The sequence below is a fragment of the Periophthalmus magnuspinnatus genome, chromosome 14 (genome assembly GCF_009829125.3).
Source record: "Periophthalmus magnuspinnatus isolate fPerMag1 chromosome 14, fPerMag1.2.pri, whole genome shotgun sequence".
Classification (NCBI taxonomy): Eukaryota; Metazoa; Chordata; class Actinopteri; order Gobiiformes; family Gobiidae; genus Periophthalmus; species Periophthalmus magnuspinnatus.
Window position 1 is genome coordinate 16,590,419 of NC_047139.1, and position 21,137 is coordinate 16,611,555.

Here is a 21,137-nt window from a genome sequence, read left to right on the forward strand (position 1 = left end):
AAAATTAATAGTGATTAGATTTGCAACATGATTCGAAAGTGGATTCTGTCCAAAGAGTTCATTGTAAACAACTCCAGGACCATTCACATCTGAGAGAAGACTGAAATGTGATCTGATAAACCAATACAAAAATCCCTAATCTACAGGGTTTACACAGAATAAAACCCCATGGAGACACATGTAGGGCATCTGACACATAGTTCATAACATGTTTAACCTACAGATATTTTTAAAAGAGAGATCAGATATTTCAATCTTTGCAGAGTACATTGTATTACTTAAAAATGGCAGTCTTTGCGATTTTGATTTAATTGCTGTTTTATTGCAGCCCTTCCTGCAACAAAACAAAACTTTAAATGAAATAAAACACATTTACAACTGAGCATAAGTTTAACACTTTAATCTGAGTCATGACATGACTTTTTTTTTTATTTGTAAAAAAAAAAAAAAACTAAAAAAACTACTTTGAACACTAAAGTATCAAGTTTGTCATCAAGCCCATAGCATCATTTCATAATCTGGGAAAACTTTTACTCACATCACTACATATTTTGGTCTTCTGAAGCAAGTGTGAAATGACTGAACACATTGAAATGTAAGAATGGAAAGTATCAGTTAGTGTTCCCCAAATCACCTCATATTCAATAAATAGAGCAATGCTAACCTGCCTTTACGAATAACGACCAAAATTTAAAGTGAATTTTAAGAATGCAAAAAAAACATGGTGACACTTTGTTCATACTGTACACATTAACACTGTTAAAAGTGTAGTTATTACAAAGATACCATAATGAACAAATTGTTAATTGAGAATGATTCCTCCATTCCCTGACCTCTTAATTAAGCCTAAACAAAGTCATTGTTCATGCTTGATTAAGACTAATTAAGGTGTAGTTTTTAGGGATAAATAGTTGATAGTAATTATCGTGACACGTACTTGCGAGATTTCTTGTCCATGTGTTTACATTTTGATTGGGGGGAAATTCATTCATGTTCCCAAATTACACCTCTTAAGAAGGTGTAAATTTCACCATTCATTTTTTTTAATTTTTATTGCCATAACCCACACCTAATAAAGAGTTTAAAGGCACGACAGAGGCTTCCAAGATATGTTTCAACTTATGAGATTATTTTTAGTTCAAAAACATTTAAATCCTAAAATTTAAGTAACTGCTTTACAGAGGTTCCAAAATATGTTGTAAATTAAATTATTCTCTATTGTCTCCAAAGCTGCCTGTGGTGATGTGAGAGCGTTGAGTCCGGGGCATAGCAGTGTGTTTACTGTGAGGTAGACAGTGTGGGTGTCTCAACAGGCAGGGACTAGGCGCCTCTTGCGGATGCACTCCCAGAGCCAGTGTGCGGACACCCTCTGCACCTGGCTGTCCTCCTCCACCTCACCCATGCTGTGGGTGGCTGAAGATGAGGCGTAGTCTGGGACCAGGTCTCCATCGTAGGCCACAAAGTACCTCCTGAGGGTGTGGAAATCCTGCAGCGAGGAGGGCAGGTAGAGCTTCACTCCGCTGAAGATGTCCAGGAGAGTCTGAGGAGAAGAACCACATAATTAACAACAAGCACTATGAAGAGGAGTACTTCAAAGTGCATAGGACAGGTTACACAACTACTACACTACTATGGGAGAGCATGTTTCAGGTACAGAGCTGTAAGATGGGAGATCATGTTTCAGGTATGGGGGTGATATATGGGTTGCAGTTGCTAATATCGATTAGTCTATATATCGACCAATATTGATTCTCGATACCAATATTTTTGAAGCACTTCCCCATTCTCTATGTGTCCTTTTTGAACAGACTGGAGTGTTATGGCTGTATGTTACATACATTTGCAGCAAACAATTTTACATCCAGATAAACATATTTTCTTATTATTTTTTACACATGAAAAGTTTATTAGTGAGCTTCACTTCAACTTAAAGGAAATTTGTGGACCTTGCTATGGATTTTTAATGCTAAATATATATTGGTAAAACATAAATATAAATATATATATACACATACCCCGTCCACTGTAAATAGACACGCCCATAATTTTTGGCAAATAATTAACCCATAATAGCCAAAGGAGTGATCTGGCTGCAGATATACTTTCCAGGTCATTTTCAAGATGGGCCTTTCATGAAAAGCTGGATATTATGAGAAGAGGTCGGCCAACCCCTGCACTAGCTAACGTGACCCAGCAAGGAAAAGGGTTTGTCTGTCATTTCCAGATGAGCAACTATGAATGGTACCCGTGGCTCACAGCTTCTGAGAAACGCTGCAAATTGTACTGTTGGGAATGCCTGTTGCTTGCAAATGATCGATTTGGTGTTTGGAGCTACATGTTTAAAAACGTTTGGAGACACTGGAGTGGACCTGCAGCTCAGTGCACAAGCATGCAGGGAGACGGAGCTCCAATGAACAAGTGAGTTTATAATGTTAATAATAACATGGAGCACTGAAGTCACCTCAGTTAAAATTTCACTACAGTTTGTTCAATCTCAGCTGCGCCACATTTTCAGTTATTTGCTGTTGTATAGCCTATTTGTTTTGTTATTTTCTGGTTGGTGTCTTATATGAAACAGTGACATTGTGCAGTTTATTGGACAGACTTGTTTAAGCTTGCATAGCGTAATTTTTTGGTGGCATTTTGTTTGGCATCTTTAAATCGCATTTTTATTTTTTTTTTATTTTTGACAGTATCTGTGACCTTAGTTTCCTAATCTTAATTGTGAATGCAATGCATACTTACTGGTTTTAAATTCTCCTGAAATTAAGTGTTGCTTGACAAAGTCTATATTGAGGTGATGTAATGTAATGAGTGTGTGTGTGTAGGTGCACTGACCTTGTCCTTGGAGGGCTCCAACAGCTGAGCGCTGCTTCTGTGATGGCTCTGTCCATTTGTGTGCACCTCACATTTCTTCACCTACTCCACACAACAATACAAATGAGAGGGGGTACTGGAGTACTGGGGTAGTCTGATTGTAGTGCTGTGGTTACTGCAGTAGTGTGATAAACTGTACCTTCTTAGCACTCCCGGCCTCTGAGTCTGGGGTACGAGGCTCTGACTTCACTGCCTTTGCTTTGGGAGTACTGGCACCTACTTTGGGAGTACTGGTGCCTGCAGAACAATAGTGTCAAGACTTCATTTTGGATAAAATTATAATCATTGTGTTAATGTAATTATTGATTATTGGAATTCTTCTATTATGTATTGACATTTTTCTTTTCTAATATAATGTGCTACAAAATTATTCATTCACTCCACACTTGGTGGTAAGCTACTATTGTAGCCACAGCTGCCCTGAGACAGACTGACAAAAGCAAGGCTGCTATTCTGCATCATCAGCCCCTCCCACCACCACCACTCACTAACTGCACAAAACATCTCAATGACTAGCTTGGCTGTATGTGAGTTCTGTTCTATAGACAGGATCAGTCTGCTTCCACAGTGTTGAGTGAGTTTCTTTACTGTTCTCTGAGCAACATATCACAGAGGTCCATTAGGCCGTTTCCTGGTTCTCTTATTTATTCGGAGCCTCACTTGTGTTTGCACTGAGTTGTTAGTTGGTTAGTGTAGAATGGTTTTCTCTGCATTACTAGACTGACAACATGACAGTGGCTCCACTCACTCTTCTTCTTTGATGCAGCAGAGGGCAGAGCCGGGGGCGGGGCTGGGGGCGGTGGAGAGTCTCCTCCTGAAGAGCTTCTCTCTTCTTTGGCTCCTGAGGGCCCCGCACTCACCTGGAAGTCATTGTTCTCTTTGGAGATGCGGAACAGCTCCTGTCAAACACAGTGTACAGTCACATCCTACTACCGCCCAATCAGGAAGATTCACCTCACTGTAGTATACACTGCAATGGCAGAGGTAAACACATGGAAGTATACATTGGAAGTATTTAGACGGCCCCTGAAGACCAGCATGGTGCAGTGGCGGTGCAATCATGGTGCAACAGGCTCACCCGAAGCTGGTGCAGGTTGGTGGCGCTCTCCCAGTCCTTGTCGTCTCGGACGCGGGTCATACGGGGGAAGCGGATGGAGATGCCGTCAGCTGTGTGCATCTCAGACTTCGAGAACTCTGCTCCAGTGATCTCCCACACCGGAGCACTCTGAGCACAGACACAATGTGAAGCCCAGGGTTGCTGTCAAAAGAGAACCAACAACAAACTGCACATGGTCGTAAGTAAGCAGCTCGGCTCACCTTAGGGTCTCGGATGATAAAGTCAGGATAGTAATTCTTCACTATCTTCAACCAACCGGGGATCTTACTGGGATCCTGCAAACACAACAGCTGTGAGCCCCACTTTATGGATTCACGTTTCAGGTAAAGAGATGGGAGAGCGTGTTTCAGATTGGGGTTAAGGGATTAGGGGTCAGCATGTTTGAAGTTGGGATTAAGGCATTAGGGAAAAGTATGTTACAGGTTGATGTTAGAGTAGAGTATGTTTCAGGTTATGGTTAGGGGAGAGGATGCTTCAGGTCGAATTTTGTGGGTTAGGGGAGAGGATGTTTCAGGTTGAGTTTAGGGGGTTAGAGGAGAGCATATTTCAAATCGGGATTAAGGGGTTAGGGGAGAGCATGTATCAGGTTGAGGTTAAGGGGACAGGGAAGAGCATATTTCAGGTTGGGGTTATGGGGTTAGGGGAGAGGATGTTTCAAGTTGAGCTTAAGGGAGAGAATGTTTCAGGTTGAGTTCAGGGGGTTAAGGGAGAGCAAACCTTGCTAATCTTGACCACGTCCAGCTCCTTCTGCAGCCGAGCCAACATGGCATCGTCGTAACCTCCAGAGCATTTCGTCACTGTGCACCACTTCCCTGAGTCTGGGTCCAAGCAGCCCATCAGGAAACTGGACATGATGCCCCCTGGTGGCACACAACAATATGACAATCAATGCTTCAGCACTTAAGGTGAGACACTGCAGGTGGATATCAATTTGCGTCTTGTTTCTCATATTCAACAACATGTTTTTCTTCATGTCAAGTTTTCATATGGCCATATAAGGCATTTGTAAAAATGGCACATTTTGGACATATGATGGATGGATAGAGCCAGGTTATTTTTTTGTTTAGACCTTAATAAAATCTAGATCTTCACTAAAATATATGAACAGGTTCATCATGTGTGCATTTTCGTTTCTTTAAAAACATACAGTGCTCAAATTGCCTTCACTAACCAACTTGACTGTTAATAAGGATACAACATTCTAACGTAGATCAGAAAATAGCGTAATGTAGGTCATTTAAGAACCAGACAAAATGCCAGAAGATAAAACAATGACTTCACCTACTGGTGCGTTGAGGGGTGAAGCAGGGTGTTTTGTTTAATTCACACATATTCAACACAAACCCTGCACATGAGTTCTTCTCTCATACTGAAAACTCTTTGTTCCATCTTGTGATGTCATTTGGTAATGCAGGAAATGCTCCACTGTGTTTTTAAACTTTATACAAATTAATGTATAAAGTTATGTAATTAAATCAATAAACTTAATTAGAATCATCTGGATGACTTCAGCACTGAAATTGTCAATCTGTACTGACTTAAAAGGTAACGTAGCTAAAGGTAGCTTGAAAACTATCACTACGCAATATTATAAGGTGAAATAGAGCATTTTGAGCTTTGGAGATATAGACTGCCTAATTGGCTTATATTTCCAAACACCTGATATGAAATTATACTAGGCAAAATATGTAGCTGTAGTACTTTCAAATGCTGGACAAACAAATAATAAATTACATTACATTTCTGCAGCTGATAATAAAGTGCGCAGAAAGCAAGTAAAGATTTTTGCAAAGGCACAGTACAGACCATTGGCACCCTTTCCATAGAAGGCCCCCAGTACCACGAGGTCAGCAGTGTCAGCCATGGCGCCTTCATTTAGGTAGTCCTTCTTCACCTTCAGCCAGTGACGCTTCCCAGGCTCATAATTGCCCTACACACACACACATACACAAATACTTAGGTCAACCCACTATTACCACAATTTAAAGTTGTTACTGATGTTACTGGTGAATAGGAAAATGCATATGTGTACTTAGTACACTTCCCCTATTTTCTGGTACCATAATATGCATATGTATATGTATACAAGTGTACATAACTGCGATGGAACTCTACTCAGAAATAACCGTTTTGATAAAATTATGAAAATTTGCTAAAACTATCTATAAGCTCAGAGTCTATCATGTCGTTTGCCTCTCTTCTTGAATGTCATTTGTGCCATTTTGATGGTCAGCCTATGATATACTGATAGACTGTATTATTGACATAGCTAGCCTGCCAGCTGCCACGTTCCAAATAAGAAGTAGGCATAGATGCAAATTGGCTCCATCAGAGTCTGGTTGACTGTCAGGCTCCTCATTTTGGTCTTAAAAAGTTCATTTGAACTGCTCTACTGTGTTTTTTATTTCTCTATTTTTGTGAGCAATAGGAAACGGACTGTTTAGGTGCCTTCTTTCCCCAAGGTCAGTTCTTGCTAGAATTAGCAACAGGTTTATTATATGACACCCAGACAAAGGGGAGAAGAAAGATATACAAACCTTAACGTCTTTGAGCACCAGCCCCTCCAGTCCCTCTCTGATGACTCTTGTGATCATATCAGCCAGGTCTGCTGCCCTCTGCCAAGAATAAGAGACTTAAAAAGAGCACAAAAAGAATCCACCAACATGTCTTTCATCTGTTAGAACAAACAGCAGACAACGCTTGCCCTTGACTACCATTCCGTGTCTAAATCTGTGCAATAGCTAAATAACCATGCTCTAATGGTTCTTCTACATCTCTAGTTGTATTTTGAGAGATACATGCATGTTTGAATAGTCGTGTATTGCTCTACATTAAAGGATTGCTTGAGGGCTCAGAAAATTTCAATTTTCACCTCCTACCTATCTCCACCCACTGCTTACGTTTAATAAAAAAAATTAAAATAGAATCTGGGTTGGACACAGCTGAAGCCATTTATCAACCATACAAACATTGAAAATTAAGCTAATAGAAATTACAAAATGTGAAAATAATTATTTACGATAAAAACATGTCTTCTTTAACACTATATACAGTGGGGCAAAAACATATTTAGCCACCAATTGTGCAAGTTCTCCCACTTAAAAAGATGACAGAGGCCTGTAATTTTCATCATAGGTACACACAACTATAACAGACAAAATGAGAAAAATCCAGAAAATCACACATACACAAATGGAAACTCTCCAAATACACATGATTTTTAAACAATTTATTTGCAAATTATGGTGGAAAATAAGTATTTGGTCAATAACAAAAGTTCATCTCAATACTTTGTTACATACCCGTTATATACGTTTGATCTTCATCTTCTTGCTGATGGAGGTTTATACATCAAAATCTCATGATACATGGATCCATTAATTCTTTCCTTCTCTTTCCTACACGGATCAGTCGCCTTATGTATCTCTTTGCAGAAAAACAGCCCCAAAGCATGATGTTTCCACCCTCATGCTTCACAGTAAGCATGTGTTCTTTGGATGCAACTCAGCATTCTTTCTCCTCCAAACACGACAAGTTGAGTTTTAGCGAAAGGTTCTATTTTGGATTCATCTGACCATATGATAGTCTCCTAATCCTCTTCTGTATCATCCAAATGCTCTTTAGCAAACTTCAGACGGGCCTGGACATGTACTGGCTTAAGCGGGGGACACGTCTGGCACTGTAGGATTTGAGTTCCTGGTGGTGTAGTGTGTTACTGATGGTAGCGTTTGTTACTTTGGTCCCAGCTCTCTGCAGGTCATTCGCTAGGCCCCCCGTGTGGTTCTGGGATTTCTGCTCACCGTTCTTGTGATCACTTTGATCCCACGGGGTGAGATCTTGCGTGGACCCCCAGATTGAGGGAGATGATCAATGGTCATGTATGTCTTCCATTTTCTAATAATTGCTCCCACAGTTGATTTCTTCAGACCAAGCTGCTTACCTATCGCAGATTCAGTCTTCCCAGCCTGGTGCAGGTCTACAATTTTGTTTCTGGTGTCCTTTGTCAGCTCTTTGGTCTTGGCCATAGTGGAGTCTGGAGTCTGACTGTTTGAGGTTGTGGACAGGTGTCTTTTATACTGATAACGAGTTCAAACAGGTGTCATTTATACAGGTAACAAGTGGAGGACAGAGGAGCCTCTTAAAGAAGAAGTTACAGGTCTGTGAGAGCCAGAAACCTTGCTTGCTTATTTGTTATTTGTAGGTGACCAAATACTTATTTAACAGAGGAATTTACCAATGAATTCATTAAAAATCCTACAATGTGATTTCCTGGATTCCTGGATTCCCCCATTCTGTCTCTCATAGTTGAAGTGAGCCAATGATAAAAATTACAGGCCTCTCTCATCTTTTTAAGTGGGAGAATTTGCACAATTGGTGGCTGCCTAAATACCTTTTTTGCCCCCACTGTACATTTAGTATTGTCTATAAATGTTAACCATGCAGGGTTTTTATGTGTTCATCAAACTGCAGCAGTGATGTGAGCACTCACTGTGACGTGCTTCATCTCAGAGAAGAGGATTCTGTTGGGCACTTCCACCATGTTGTCATGGAGGAACTTCCTACGTTCACACAGAGGCCTGCAGGACAACCCACATGGGCAAATATCAGCACACATGGGCAGATATTACATGCTGAATACAATGGGCCATTATAGTAAGTTCTATCCAGCTCATGCTAAAGTAAAATTTAAAAGTCCTATCTCTTAACATAGAAAGTAATGCAAGCAACCAAGGGATTCAGCTCTGAAATGACTCAGAAAGTTAGTGCTCAATGATGTGCATGACTTCTTTTACACATTTATAAAAAATGTGCAAGATTATATAAAGGGGTAACATTTAGGGGTTGTGTGTTTACTTTTTACTGGTACTGGAATGTAGGGCTGCACAATTAATCATTATCAAATCAAAATTTGAGTTTGTGAAATTATCAAACCGTAAAGGCTACAATTATTCCCACCAATTGTCCTCTGCAAAAAACAAAATATCCTGTTTTGTCTTTATAGAAAAATCTTGCTGTACCTGTAGTTTAGACCTCTACAAACATGTTTTGAAATGTATAGGATTCTTGTATTAGTTTATTAGCTCAGATTTTAGTCTTCTCTCAAATGTGAATGCTCCTGCAGTTGTTTACAAAGTGGACTCAGAATTCTACTTTTTTTAAACATATATTACAAATCGAATAGCAGTCACAATACTGTCATTCTTATGTGTGTGTTTCGGTGTTGCAGTAGAACAGTGCAGTGCAAGGAGCAGGGCACAGTCTTTACCTCTCCATGAGGCTCACTCCATTGAAGTAGATACAGTCAAACACAAATAGGCACACGTTAGCATCCTGAAAGGCAGCTTTCTGTCAACACAAAAAAATCACCTCATAAATATTGCCCATTCAACTTAGTGGTTTTCATCAGTTGATACCGATATCTGTATTGTTTTTTTACGTGCCATGTTGGTTAGGTCATTTATGTGTATTGTATGTCCTGCAGTTATTCAGCACTTTGCCCAAGATAAGACCAGATAAATTCCCCACTGGGACTACAAAGTACATTTTTTGAAGCATGACTTTAAAATAAACAAACCTGATTGGGTGGCTATACCTGAGTTTGGTCTGAGGAGGAAGTGGTGACCAGTCTGGATTTAGACAAAAGGCATACCTCATATAGTAACTGTGAACGCCTAAGGTCCCAAATGGGAAGGGGCTTGCTGGCCTTACCTTATGAACTCCTAAGGTGCCAAAGGGCAGGGGCTTGCTGGTCTTGGTGTCAATCAGCAACACCTCTGCATCCAGGATCATACTGTGACCACCAGGGAAAGCTTTTGGGATGTAGTCTTTGAAATGGGCCACCTGAGGAAAGGAGGTGAGAGTTAGGGTTTGAGAGAGATGTGCCAAGTCATGTCTAAAAAAACAGTACACGACTTTATTCTAAAGATTTATACATTTAGAAAAGATTTCAGTCCATGTCCAGTGAGGATAAATGGCAATAGTATTCAACTTTTACAAGAAAATCCAGTTAAGCTATACTGGCACTAAACCTGTAGTTGAATAAAGCAATTCTCGGTCATCTTAAGACATGTCCTACCAATCGAATAATTGACTAAAAAGGGGGAGTAGCAAAAGCTCTCAAAACTGATATCTATGCATCTATGCATAGATATCTATGCACTCACAAGACCACAATGTGAGTTCATGCAAAAACAACTATTTATGCAGAAATGTACTAGCAAACAATGTATTTGTATATAGACAGATTAAACTTGTGACTCTTGAGTTTAATCTACCAAAATACCAAATCTAACTCACTCAGTAACTTCTCTTTTCTGCTGTTGTCCTGGATGAATCCTTATAATGTAAATAAAATAATTTGACTACATTTTGGTCACCTAAGACGCTGTCGACTGATCAATTGACTAAAGGACTAAAGGACTACAGCCCTAGCTGGCACCCACGGTAAATACTACAGGCAAGTGGCTTTTTACAGAGGATTACTGAAACCAGAGAGAATAAAGGAAAATACAACTCCAGGTATCCAGGTATATTTTTGATGAGGGAACAGTGTTATAACATGGTTAAAAGCTCATAAAAGTCCATTTTAAGTTTTGTGAGACCTTGTGAGGCAGGACAGGCTTGAGGCTGCGGCTGAAGTAGCTGAAACTGTCTCCACTCTTGTGCACCTGGACCCTCTCCCCGTCATACTTGATCTCTGAGTACATGCCGTTAGGACACTTTTTCATGGCGTACTCCACAGACTTACACGCCTCCGCCTAAAATACACAAGGAATGTGTTGGCAAACAGCAAAGCATTCTGCGACAAGATGACAGATTTTAGCATGCTAACTACTGGAGTTAGTGTTTCACAAGAGAATTGTGAATAAATCAGTGGTCTACATAGTGAAACTTTTTTCTCTGGCAAATGACGTCTTGAGACCCAACCCCTCATCAGTGATTTTAAGATGACAATATTTAAAAACCTTTCTAACACCAAAGGTCAAATTACAAAACACTCATTAACAAAGTAAATTGTAGAGTAATATTTATTATATTTACTATATTTACAGGTGTTGATGTCGGAAAAGCAAAAGGTTTTTGACCCCTTTGGCGGAGTTTGCTTTATGCTGTTACTCGTGTTTCAGGATGTTTTTGGGATATGAAGCCTATGGATCATTGTATTTGAACCGCTGTGGAATAAACAGATCACATTTGCAACATTATTGGGCTATCAACTGACTTATTGAACAAGCACACAAAAGCAAAGTATGGCAGTAGCTACCTAGCGAATCGTACCGGGGGAACACACACCAGGCTTCTATAGGCAGTGCAGAATATTAAGCAAGCACATCACCTCCACTCCATTTGACAATAGTTGGTGAGTGCCTTGTGTGGCTGCATGTGTCCTCCTCACCAGCATGGGCTGCACTGGGGTCATGAGCGATGCCTCTATCGTCAGCAGCTTCCTGGGGCCCGAGCCATTTGACGCCTCCTGCTGGTTCCTCAGCACCCGCTCAATCACGTCTCCCAGGTTCCTTGAGGCTTTGAATGCATCATACGCGTTTGGGTCCACAGCATCCAGACTGTACACAGAGTAAAGATTGTACTTTACATTGTATTTCAAAGGGACAAGAGTCTTGAAGATCAGGATTTGTGCTGATACGATGAATCAAATTTGAATGGTTGATTTAAGTGGGACTAAACACCTAAACCTGCCCACAACTACAGATAGAGATGCTTGTGAAAGTGGGCAGTACCTGGAGGAGTGAGGGGGGAAGAGGAGCGAAGTCTGGAGGTATAAGAAGAGTGTGATTGGTCTAACAGGTAACCACACTTCAAACTCTGCCCCTGCAGCCAGATCTTTGTAATCAGAAACACCTGGCTTTAATCAAGACAGTCTTTTGTGTTGTCACCAACTACTGGAAACCACTGTAGGCAGTACAAGCTTTAAGATTTTGGCATTTTTGACCAGAAATCTGCAAATTAAGCTTGCGCATAAGTTGCCATGAAAAGGACTCGTTAAGGTGATAATGGTATTAAAACACCATATACACACACACACATATTTAGTAGCAAAAAAGTGGACTTAGTGTTTAAATTCACTTTAAGTCTATTTTAATACCTAAAGCAAACATAAAACACGAGAACAGCATGTAACAATTAATAGTTTTGCAGTAAGTGATATTAGACTTTCAGATTTCACTTTGCACTAGTTTGCGAATGTAGAACATACAGTATATTTGGATGAATACAGGGTTAGAAAGACACACCATAGAGTCCCTCTAAAGAGGACTTAGATATATATAATGTGTACAGTTCACACTTACACGTGTTTCGCTCCAGCATTCATCTTCAGATCATGTTTGATCAGACGAATAATGCATTTCAAGTCATTGCTTGTGCATCTGTGAAAAAAAGAATTATACAGGAGAGCAGTGGTCAGATTCGGTGGAGTTAGTTGAGAAGTTACATATAAAGGGTTTGCCTTTTTACTGAAGTTTGTTGGGTGGGGAGTTAAGACTCCAGTGAATGCCTTACTTTTTGGCAATGTCCTCCAGCTCGCTCTGCTGCTCATCCTCCTTGGTGAGTTGGGCCAGTCGGGTCAGGGAGGAGTCAACTTCCTGGAGTGTTAGCAGGCTTTTGGCAGCAGGAGGAAAGGACTTACTATCCTCAAAGAACATCCTCACAGTCTCCGACACATCCCCCTGAAGCAGCATGGAGACATGGAGGACAAGGACTCAAGAGGACACAAGAACTATTTCTGTAGTGCATCATATCCTGTCTTTTAGAAGAACCATTTATGACAGGGAGGATAGTGTTTAGTGACTGTAGGTTTAGGGGTTTGCTTATACTACAAGTAAATAAAAACTGCCTCCATAAGCGATGGACTAAGCTGAGGGCACCACAAACACCACAAGCCCTAAAGACATTTTGATTCAAAGAGGCCAACTAGGGCTCTTTTGTTACGATTTTCAGTTTGTTCGCATCTCCTACCATCTGTCGCATAGAGAGCCTTAGCATTATATGCAATATTTCTTTGATTGTCCTCATACTGTACATATTGTATTGAGTGTAAGAGTACGAGCAGTATGAGATACCTGTTCCAGATCGCGCACCATCTCATCCTGGTTACACCTGAAGATGCGGCTAAAGAGTTTGACGATCTGTTTGTCGTTGAGGTTGTACACACTCTTCACCACTCCAGGCAGCAGCAGTTTCACAGTTAGGAACAGGTCTCCATGGAACTTATCTGCTCACACACAGACGAGAGGCTTAAGGACTGGAGCCTTCCTGAGTTCTATGTCACTTCAAACCTCAGGGAACAGTTTTCAGATGTAGAATGTGGTGAAAACCTTCTCTGATTGATATTAGTGACATGTTCCAATGCCTCATAATTTATCCCAGTACAATGCAGAAGACACTGAAGGCATAGGAGGCAAGTTTCCTGCCCCAAAAGAGCAGAATTCATTGCCAATAATGGGGACTGAACTATCAACATTCAAGTTATGGGAAAAAAGGAGCTATATAATGTAATATGTAAAATGTACAATAGATCTAAAGACAAAGACAAGGCCCTGCAACCGATTTTTCTCACAAAATGTGTCTTGCCCCAGAAGATATAATGTATAAGAGATCTTGTGGTTAAAATATGTTCTCTGTGTGCTGTTTGCATCTAATCATTAACTGTTCTATTGTCTGATCATCAGGCAGTGCGTATTAGTATGCTAGTTGTTGGTAGCTTTACTGTCACAGCAAACTCCGCACTAGTCTCTGAGAGTTGTGAAGCATACTTATAAACTCATTGTGGTGAATAATTAGAATACACAGAATGCATAGTTCTGTTTTTCAGATTTTTAAGACATGAAAAATCAGGCACAGCACCTTTAAATACTGTATGTTTAAGTGTATTGAACTTGTAAATCTCCTTGTGTTCCTTTATAAGTCTCCCTGTGAAAGGGCAATGCCTCGTACCTCCTCCGGACCCCTTCTTCAGGAACTTCTGGATGATCTGTGTCTTGGTGTTGTAGCTTGCGTTCTCGGCCACAAGAGCACACAGTTTGCGGAACTCTCTGAGGAGGCAGTCCTTGTGGGAGGGGTCACACAGCTGGCTGGACAGAGCACTACCCTGAGCTGAGGGGGTGGAGCTAGAGGGTCCCAGGCTGCCGGACGAGGGGCTCGCTTTGGCTGCTGTACAAGGGCACAAGGCAAGTCACTATGTAACACTTGTCTTGACAATTTGCCAAGGATGCCAGTGTGTATAAAAAATAAATAAATAAAAGACTTCCTTGTTTGAAAAACTAAAACAGGTATAATAAATATACCTATAGTGAGATCTGATAATAATAAAATGTTTAGAGTGTATGTAATGTGAATGTAATGTAGCATTTTTTAATGGGATTAGGCTTAAAATCTGAGGTGTGTTTTGTGCAGAGCTGCTTGGGCAGTGAGCACCACAGTCACCTGCTCACAGGAGGAACGCCTGTGCTCCAAGTGAGGGAAGAATGAGTGACTTACAAAAAAGTGCATGTAGGAAAAGCAGAGCATGTGCACTTTAACTCATGGACACATATGCTAGAGAAAATACCAGCCCTTATATCACTGTACACACATGTTAGATTTTCACTGTGTGTTTTATGTCTACGCCCATTGCTTGCTACAGAAATGGCTCTATAAAGTAATAGAGCCTGGCCAGCAGCATGGCTTGGCAGTGTCGGCCTCTGTTGTGAAGTGAATGACCCTGTATCTATCAAGTGCTTTTAGAGCTCTACTGCTGAAAATAGAATATCACTAAAGGCCAGAAATACACAGTGTATCTTCTTTAATCTGATGACTGACTTAGTGTGCACATTTGAAGTCTGAATGAAAACTAAAATCAGAAGTTAGCTAGCCAGGAGTTACCTGTGAAGCCGGAGAATTTGCGTGGGGCGTTGGTGGACGGGTCACCAGGTGGGGGCGAAGTGAGCTGACCACTGGTGTTCAGCTTGGCCTGGACCTTCTTCTTTGGACTGGCATTGATTTTTGCCATCAGTTCTGAAAACAAAATACACTTTAGAAGACAAATAGAAGATGATTTTTGTCAATGTCTAAGGTACTGTTAGGTTTTGTTTTTTTTATTCGGTGTGAAAACTACAGAAAACCTTAAAAAGAGCATGATATGAAAGTGTGTGAACTAAGTGAATTATAATAAATAACTAAGACACTATACACATTGTAAAAGAGGGAGAGATGTAATACTACTAAGTGTCAGGGCTTATAAAGTGAATAGTTTTTAGTTTTAGATGATGTGAACTTAAAGGTCCTCCACCTGATTTTAAGCTAAATATGTCTCGCCCCAGCAGTGTTGCAAGTCTGCTGTGTGCTGTCTGCATCTAATTAGAAAAGCATTTAAGGCATGTTAGCTTTACCGCCACAGCAAAACTCTGCAGTGGCCACTAACAGTTGTGAAAAGCACTTATAATCTCATTGTTGCGAATAATTAGGATGCTGAGAAGGTATAAAACAAGTGAGAAATAACTTTGTACCAGTGCAACCCGTTTCACTGTTCAACTACACCTGGCCATAGCACCACAGACTCTTTTTTTGACTGGAAAGCTGCAAATTTACCTAGTTTGTACTAAAGTTGCTAAAAATGACTAAGAACAGTAGAAAATGCTATTCAAACACCATATTCACAGAAAAAAAATACCTTAAAAAAGCATCAGGGATGTGCTAAAACGTGCCTATAAATGACTTGGTTGAGGTTCAAGTCCAGCACGTAATTTTAATAGAGCATAAAATTAACCACAAAAGTGCAGAAATATCACTTTATACCCTTGTTTAGGAGATGACACTAAATGTGTCCATCTCTTTTTCAAGTAATTTTTAATAGTTTTGATATATTGGATATTCTAAACTCAATATTTTAATTTAGCATATCTCCAAATCAATAATTGTCAATTTTTCTACCCATCTCCCTCAACTATGACAAATGTCCCTTTAATGCCAGCTTTTGGCACCTGTGACGTGTTTGTTGATGAGTTCCTTGTCTTCGTCCTGCAGCTCCTCCCAGCCCTCCAGGTCGGTGATGTCCTCGATCTTCTTAGTGGTGGCCCGGGCCCTCTCCAGTTTCTCAAAGATACATTTGACATGGTACCACTCCTTCATCTCACCCGCTGACTCGCTGAATGGGTTTGGCACGATCTTCCCGATGCGCACCACCCCCTTGGCAATTTTGTCTTTGCACTTCTTGCAGCCCGCAGTCCCGCGCTTGGCGTACTCCACAATGAACCTCTGCTCCGACATATTGGCTGGACTGTAGAGGGGCCGGTGGGGGGACGGGGAGGGGAAGCGGTAAAGGGAGAGGGAGGAGAGGCGGATGGGATTTGGGGCTGATGTAAAACGAGTGAAATGCGGAGGTGAAGCTAAAGCATGGAGAGACTGAGCGCAGGTTTGGAAGGACAGAGAAGCTAAATGCTGCCCCAGAAACGTGCTCAGAGCTCTAAAGGTCTGTGAAGTCCGTCTGCAGATCAGCATCCAGGAAGGCCAGCAGATGAGTGGAATCCTACAAAAACATAAAAAACACAAATGAATGTGTCCATAATTATAATTTGACTGTAAAATACTTGTAAAAGGAAAAGTTACTCATTATTTACTTATAATTAATTAGATATTTGATACTGGTATTGAATATTGTCGCTGATCCAGAAAAAAATTGCCCAATAGGGGATCAGCTTCCAAATATCGGTTCAGCTGATAGCCTGGCTGGGCACAGAAATTGATAAAAAATATGCTTAAGGTTTAAATAAAAACTGCTAAGCTTTATTGTCTCTGTAAGGAAATAATATTTACTGGTCATTGTCACCCCAGAAAGTCTCATATTACTTAACATTTTATTTACACAAAGCTCTTAAGTAGTCATTTATGGGATAAATAACAGCTACATAATCAGTTTTGTTAATTTGTTTTTAGGAAATAAAAGCTAATTTCAGTTTCTGGAGTGGTATGGAGTGGTTGATAATTGGTATCGGAACTGAAAAAGCAGGATCAGTGCATCCCTATTAATTTGTTATTTCATGTATTTGTTTAAAAAACTAAATCTAGACCTTGACCAAACCCTAAATAATGGTCCGGAGGAGGTACGAGGGACTAAATTAGGGCTGGCTGATATGGCAAATAATGATCTGATCCCTGTGACCACCATTTTAATCTAATCACGAGTCAGTGATGCTCTGTTTAAATGAACTGTATGTAAAAAGTTCCATTTTAAATTCTATAAACACTACATTGAATTGCATACCTTTGAAGAGTGAATGAAGTTCCCCAGGTTTTATTATGATTACAGATCCTGATCAGTTAATAATTTCATATTATGCAGAGGCAGGTAGTACACAGTTACATTTACTCAGTTACATTTACTTGAGTAACTTTTTAAAGAAATTGTTCTTTTCAGAGTAATTTCTAGCAGCATATTATTACTTCTACTCGAGTAATATTTTTATTGAAATAACACTACTCTTACTTGAGTAAAAGATGCGGCTACTCTTCCCACTGTGAGTAAGTCTACAGGTGACAAAAGATTTAAGTTGACAATATAAAATGATTTGAACATTAGTATTTCTTGCCTCACTCCTTCACATATGATTTAGTTTGTCTCATTTTTGTGTCTATACTTTGAATCCCAGATTTTGTGCATTATTTAATGTTTTTTCCTTTACATTACACTAACTATAGAACTTTATGAAAAAAGATGAGGAGCTTTTCAGATGTCTCTTTAATTAACTTCTAACTGAATGATCAAGTAAGCATAATTCATAACATAACAAACATTATCCACTTCCTGCGTTTTCCTTTTCACAATTAAATACATTTTGTTTGTGAGACATATATAACATAGGTATACGTCACACAACTTCAAATTATAAATCAGATTTTACTGAATCAGCTACTCTTTAAGTTACTCTTACTTGAATAGTTTTCCCAAATACTTTTTTACTCTTGAGTAATTTCTTGGACCTCTACTTTGCACTTGTAGTTCAGTAATATTATTTTAAAGAATCATTACTCTTACCTGAGTAAAATTTTTGGTTACTCTACCCACCTCTGATATTATGCTAATCACACACATCACAAATGCACTTCAAATCAAGAATGTACAAGAGGCCAGACTGATTTATGCTGAAAAGCCCTGCCCTTAGTTAAATGTGTACAGACTGATCTCTGTCCACAATACAAAAGGTTAAATAGCCATCCTATAGTGACCTGCCCAGCCTGTCTTAGTTCAGTCTGGTCTAGCACGGATCTGTTCGCTTTAGTACTTTGGAGAGTATAGACACACGTAAACCTACCTCCTCCTGCGTTTACGTGATATTGTTTTAAGCCTCTTTTAGACACGTTGCATTACACTGTGCTCCCTCAGCTAAAGGGCTAACAGCTAACTGCACAAACATGCGAACAACGTGCTCACGTTTTCTGCAGATCCTCCGTGCTCAAGACTCCCGTGCAAACTTAGCACATTAAGCTGTATTTTATTCATTACCTGTTATGTTTAACGTGACTATTCCAAACTAAGGCTAAAGGTAAAGCGTGTCCATTGTGTCTGTAAACAATGTCTGCTCCTTCTCCTGCTGCGTGCGCGGTGCAGGGACACAAGTGACGCGCTGTCGCCACACAGTGGTGATATGCGCTCATTACAATGGAGTCTACTTGCCTGACCAGACAATCCAGTCCCTTCTACTTTCTGTTCTTTGTTAAGTTTTGTCAGATCCAGTCCTGGACAGGACTGACCCATTCCAGATCCAGTCCAGGGACAAGTAGAAGAGGGAGTTGGACGGAGGGGTGGAAACAGTCCTCGAGGCTCCTTGATATATATAAGGACATTTTGGAAGTAACGGCAGCCTAGCAGGCCACCTCTGCTGATGGTTAAAGCTGGTGTAATAAAGTGATTTCGAGTAGACCTCTCACCGCCATATGGGCCCGTGCTTCACACTCTGTGAGGGGCCATCATCAGTAGGCTAATGTTGCAATTCATGATATTATAGAGATCAGTTGTTCTCAAACTGGGGGTTGGTTCCCCCTGGATTCGATTCAATTCGCCAGTCGTGTCCTTAATAAATGTGAAGCATAATTTGATTAACACTGCTGTCTTCATCTCTCATCATTCATTCGCTGTGATTACTTTAATGGGGTTTGTGCACAGACAATGGGCCTATTTCAAAGGAAGCCCTCTCCAAAGTGCGTGGCCATATCCCGTGCGTTTATAAACATGAAAGCTGAGGCTGTCTCGTCATGTACGTAAACTGCGCACTGCGCTGTAGTGCGTACGCTGCGTACGTGTCATTTGTGGAGCAGGTATTGCGTGAATAGAGAGAGGCGCACAGGCGCACGGACTACGCAGTGCGTCAGGAGGAAGCAGACCCAAACTGACAGAGCCCTCGGTACATGTACCAGTGGACGGGCTAACACGGAGAAGTAGTCCGCAGCATGGGACGGACTGTCCCCAGAACCTCTTATCTTCAGCTCTCACATCCAGCCACATCCTTGTGCTCCTGTGCGGGCCGCTCACACGCTCTCAACTCCCGCTAGCAGCCCAGTGCAGCCTCGCTCCTGTCCTCCAACAACAGCAGCAGCGGGGCTAGCCGCCGCGCTGTCCCTGCGGGCCGCCGCACAGAACTGACCCTAGCGCCAGTGAACGGGACACGATGGTGAGGGCAGCACTTATATTCAATACTGTGTGTGGTGATTTTATCATAGAAGTATGACTTTAAGCCCCTGTTGTGCACTGGTGTTTGTGGAGCAGCCAATGCTAATGCATAGGTACAACAACACAGCGGGATGCCAAACTCAGTTTGGACTATTTTTGTATGTCGCAAGCATTTTATTTAATTTATTTTTTTAAAGCTTTTTTAAGACTATAAGTAATATATATTTAGTAGTGTATTTTTTATGATTTCCGCATTCCCACATTTTGCTTTAATCAAATGTAAAATTGCTCTTAATCATTACATGAGATAACTAGTATTGCGTGTGCGTAAAAGCGCACAGCAGGTCTGGCAGGTTTGGGGAGGGCATTGGTCCTGCACTCTGTGGAACTGTGTAAACACTACAGTGTGACATGACCCAATGTCTGAGGCTCGTAATAACGCCATGTTTTTCACGCACAGCTCGTGTGGCGCTGCAGGTTATGAAACATCATAACTCCATTTATGCAAAACAAGTGCCCAGCAGCAAACTTAGACTCCGGTACAGAAGTGCTCATCTTACCTTTGGAAAAGTCCATAAGTGTGGTCTAGACTTAAGGCGGTGACGCCATTTGAGTCTTCAGAGAATATAGTCTTCACAGTGATGTGCAATTACTTGTTATTTGCATGTGGCTTGGAGCAAAGTCCAAACTTTGGAGGAATAAATTATTAAAAGACATGCCGTATTACTGTCAAATCACAGTTCATCATGTCAAATAGTTTTGGTAAATAAGACTGAATCATTCTTAACTAATACCCTGACGTTAAAGAGGGGGATTTTTTTTTTTTTTTTTTTTAGATTTCTACCATGTTATAATGCTGTTCCCTCACATGCCTGAAGAGGTTATAGATGTGATCCATGCATGTTTGAATGATTTTGTGATCTCTCCCAGGCCCTATTCAAACCCTCTTTATGGTTAGCTGTAAGATTCTGTGCAATGCTCAGTGTTAGCAAATAATAGTCCATAGAACTGAAATACAGTTTAGAGTTTAAAGAGGGGGTAACTTCTTATATTAATTTCTTTTCTAAACCTTATGAATCATACTTTATTAAGGCTAGTTAAGGTGTAGTCATTATAAAGTGTTACCAAACTCTGTATTGTTTACACTGATGGGCATTTTTACAATATTTTATAAGAAAAAAGATAAATAGGAGTGAAAACCATGATTGATCAGTATGAGGAAAAAACATTGGGATTCATTTTGTTGTCATGTCGTCCAGCCCTATCCCTAGAGGAAATACACCAAGACACAGGGAGAACATGCAGACTCCTCACAAAAAGGCAGAGAATCGATCCAAGAACCTTCTTACTGTGAAGTTCGGTGGCTGAGTGGCTAGAATTACAATAATACTGTACAGGGTTTTCCTACCTTTTTGACCTGGGGGCCCAAATTTTTCTGTTCAAAGTAACCTGGGTCCCATTCACATATTAAAGAAGACATAT

The 21,137-nt window shown here is 40.5% G+C and overlaps 2 protein-coding genes across 6 annotated transcripts in view; one reads left to right on the forward strand and one right to left on the reverse strand.

The window, feature by feature from the left end:
* tmem248 (transmembrane protein 248) overlaps positions 1-21,137 on the forward strand; it is a 286,123-nt gene that overhangs the window by 36,291 nt on the left and 228,695 nt on the right. For 2 of the 4 annotated variants that reach the window (XR_008648935.1, XM_033978568.2), the window contains exon 1: positions 19,337-19,656. The exons of 1 other annotated variant lie outside the window; for it this stretch is intronic. Coding sequence is in view for 2 of the 3 variants with exons in the window: in XM_033978568.2 (XP_033834459.1) it covers positions 19,654-19,656 (3 nt within the window). In the remaining variant the exon portion in view is untranslated. Of the gene's footprint in view, positions 1-19,325; positions 19,657-21,137 lie in introns of those variants that run through there. One more of the 4 variants, XM_033978569.2, reaches the window with a different exon arrangement.
* Positions 387-18,576, reverse strand: lig3 (ligase III, DNA, ATP-dependent). 2 transcript variants are annotated; one of them, XM_033978779.2, is made up of 21 exons: positions 18,492-18,576; positions 15,973-16,517; positions 14,876-15,007; positions 13,949-14,164; positions 13,075-13,226; positions 12,515-12,681; positions 12,304-12,381; positions 11,391-11,559; positions 10,597-10,752; positions 9,704-9,835; positions 9,261-9,340; positions 8,484-8,571; positions 6,532-6,609; positions 5,801-5,924; positions 4,712-4,854; positions 4,195-4,269; positions 3,956-4,102; positions 3,626-3,776; positions 3,017-3,114; positions 2,839-2,919; positions 387-1,540 (listed from the first exon to the last, which is right to left on the reverse strand). In XM_033978779.2, exons 2-21 carry the CDS (start codon positions 16,487-16,489, stop codon positions 1,307-1,309), a joined length of 3,018 nt encoding a protein of 1,005 aa, XP_033834670.2. In that variant the 5' UTR covers positions 16,490-16,517; positions 18,492-18,576; the 3' UTR covers positions 387-1,306. The 2 variants fall into 2 exon arrangements, with proteins under 2 accessions (XP_033834670.2, XP_055082401.1); XM_055226426.1 differs by having other exon boundaries at positions 18,420-18,575.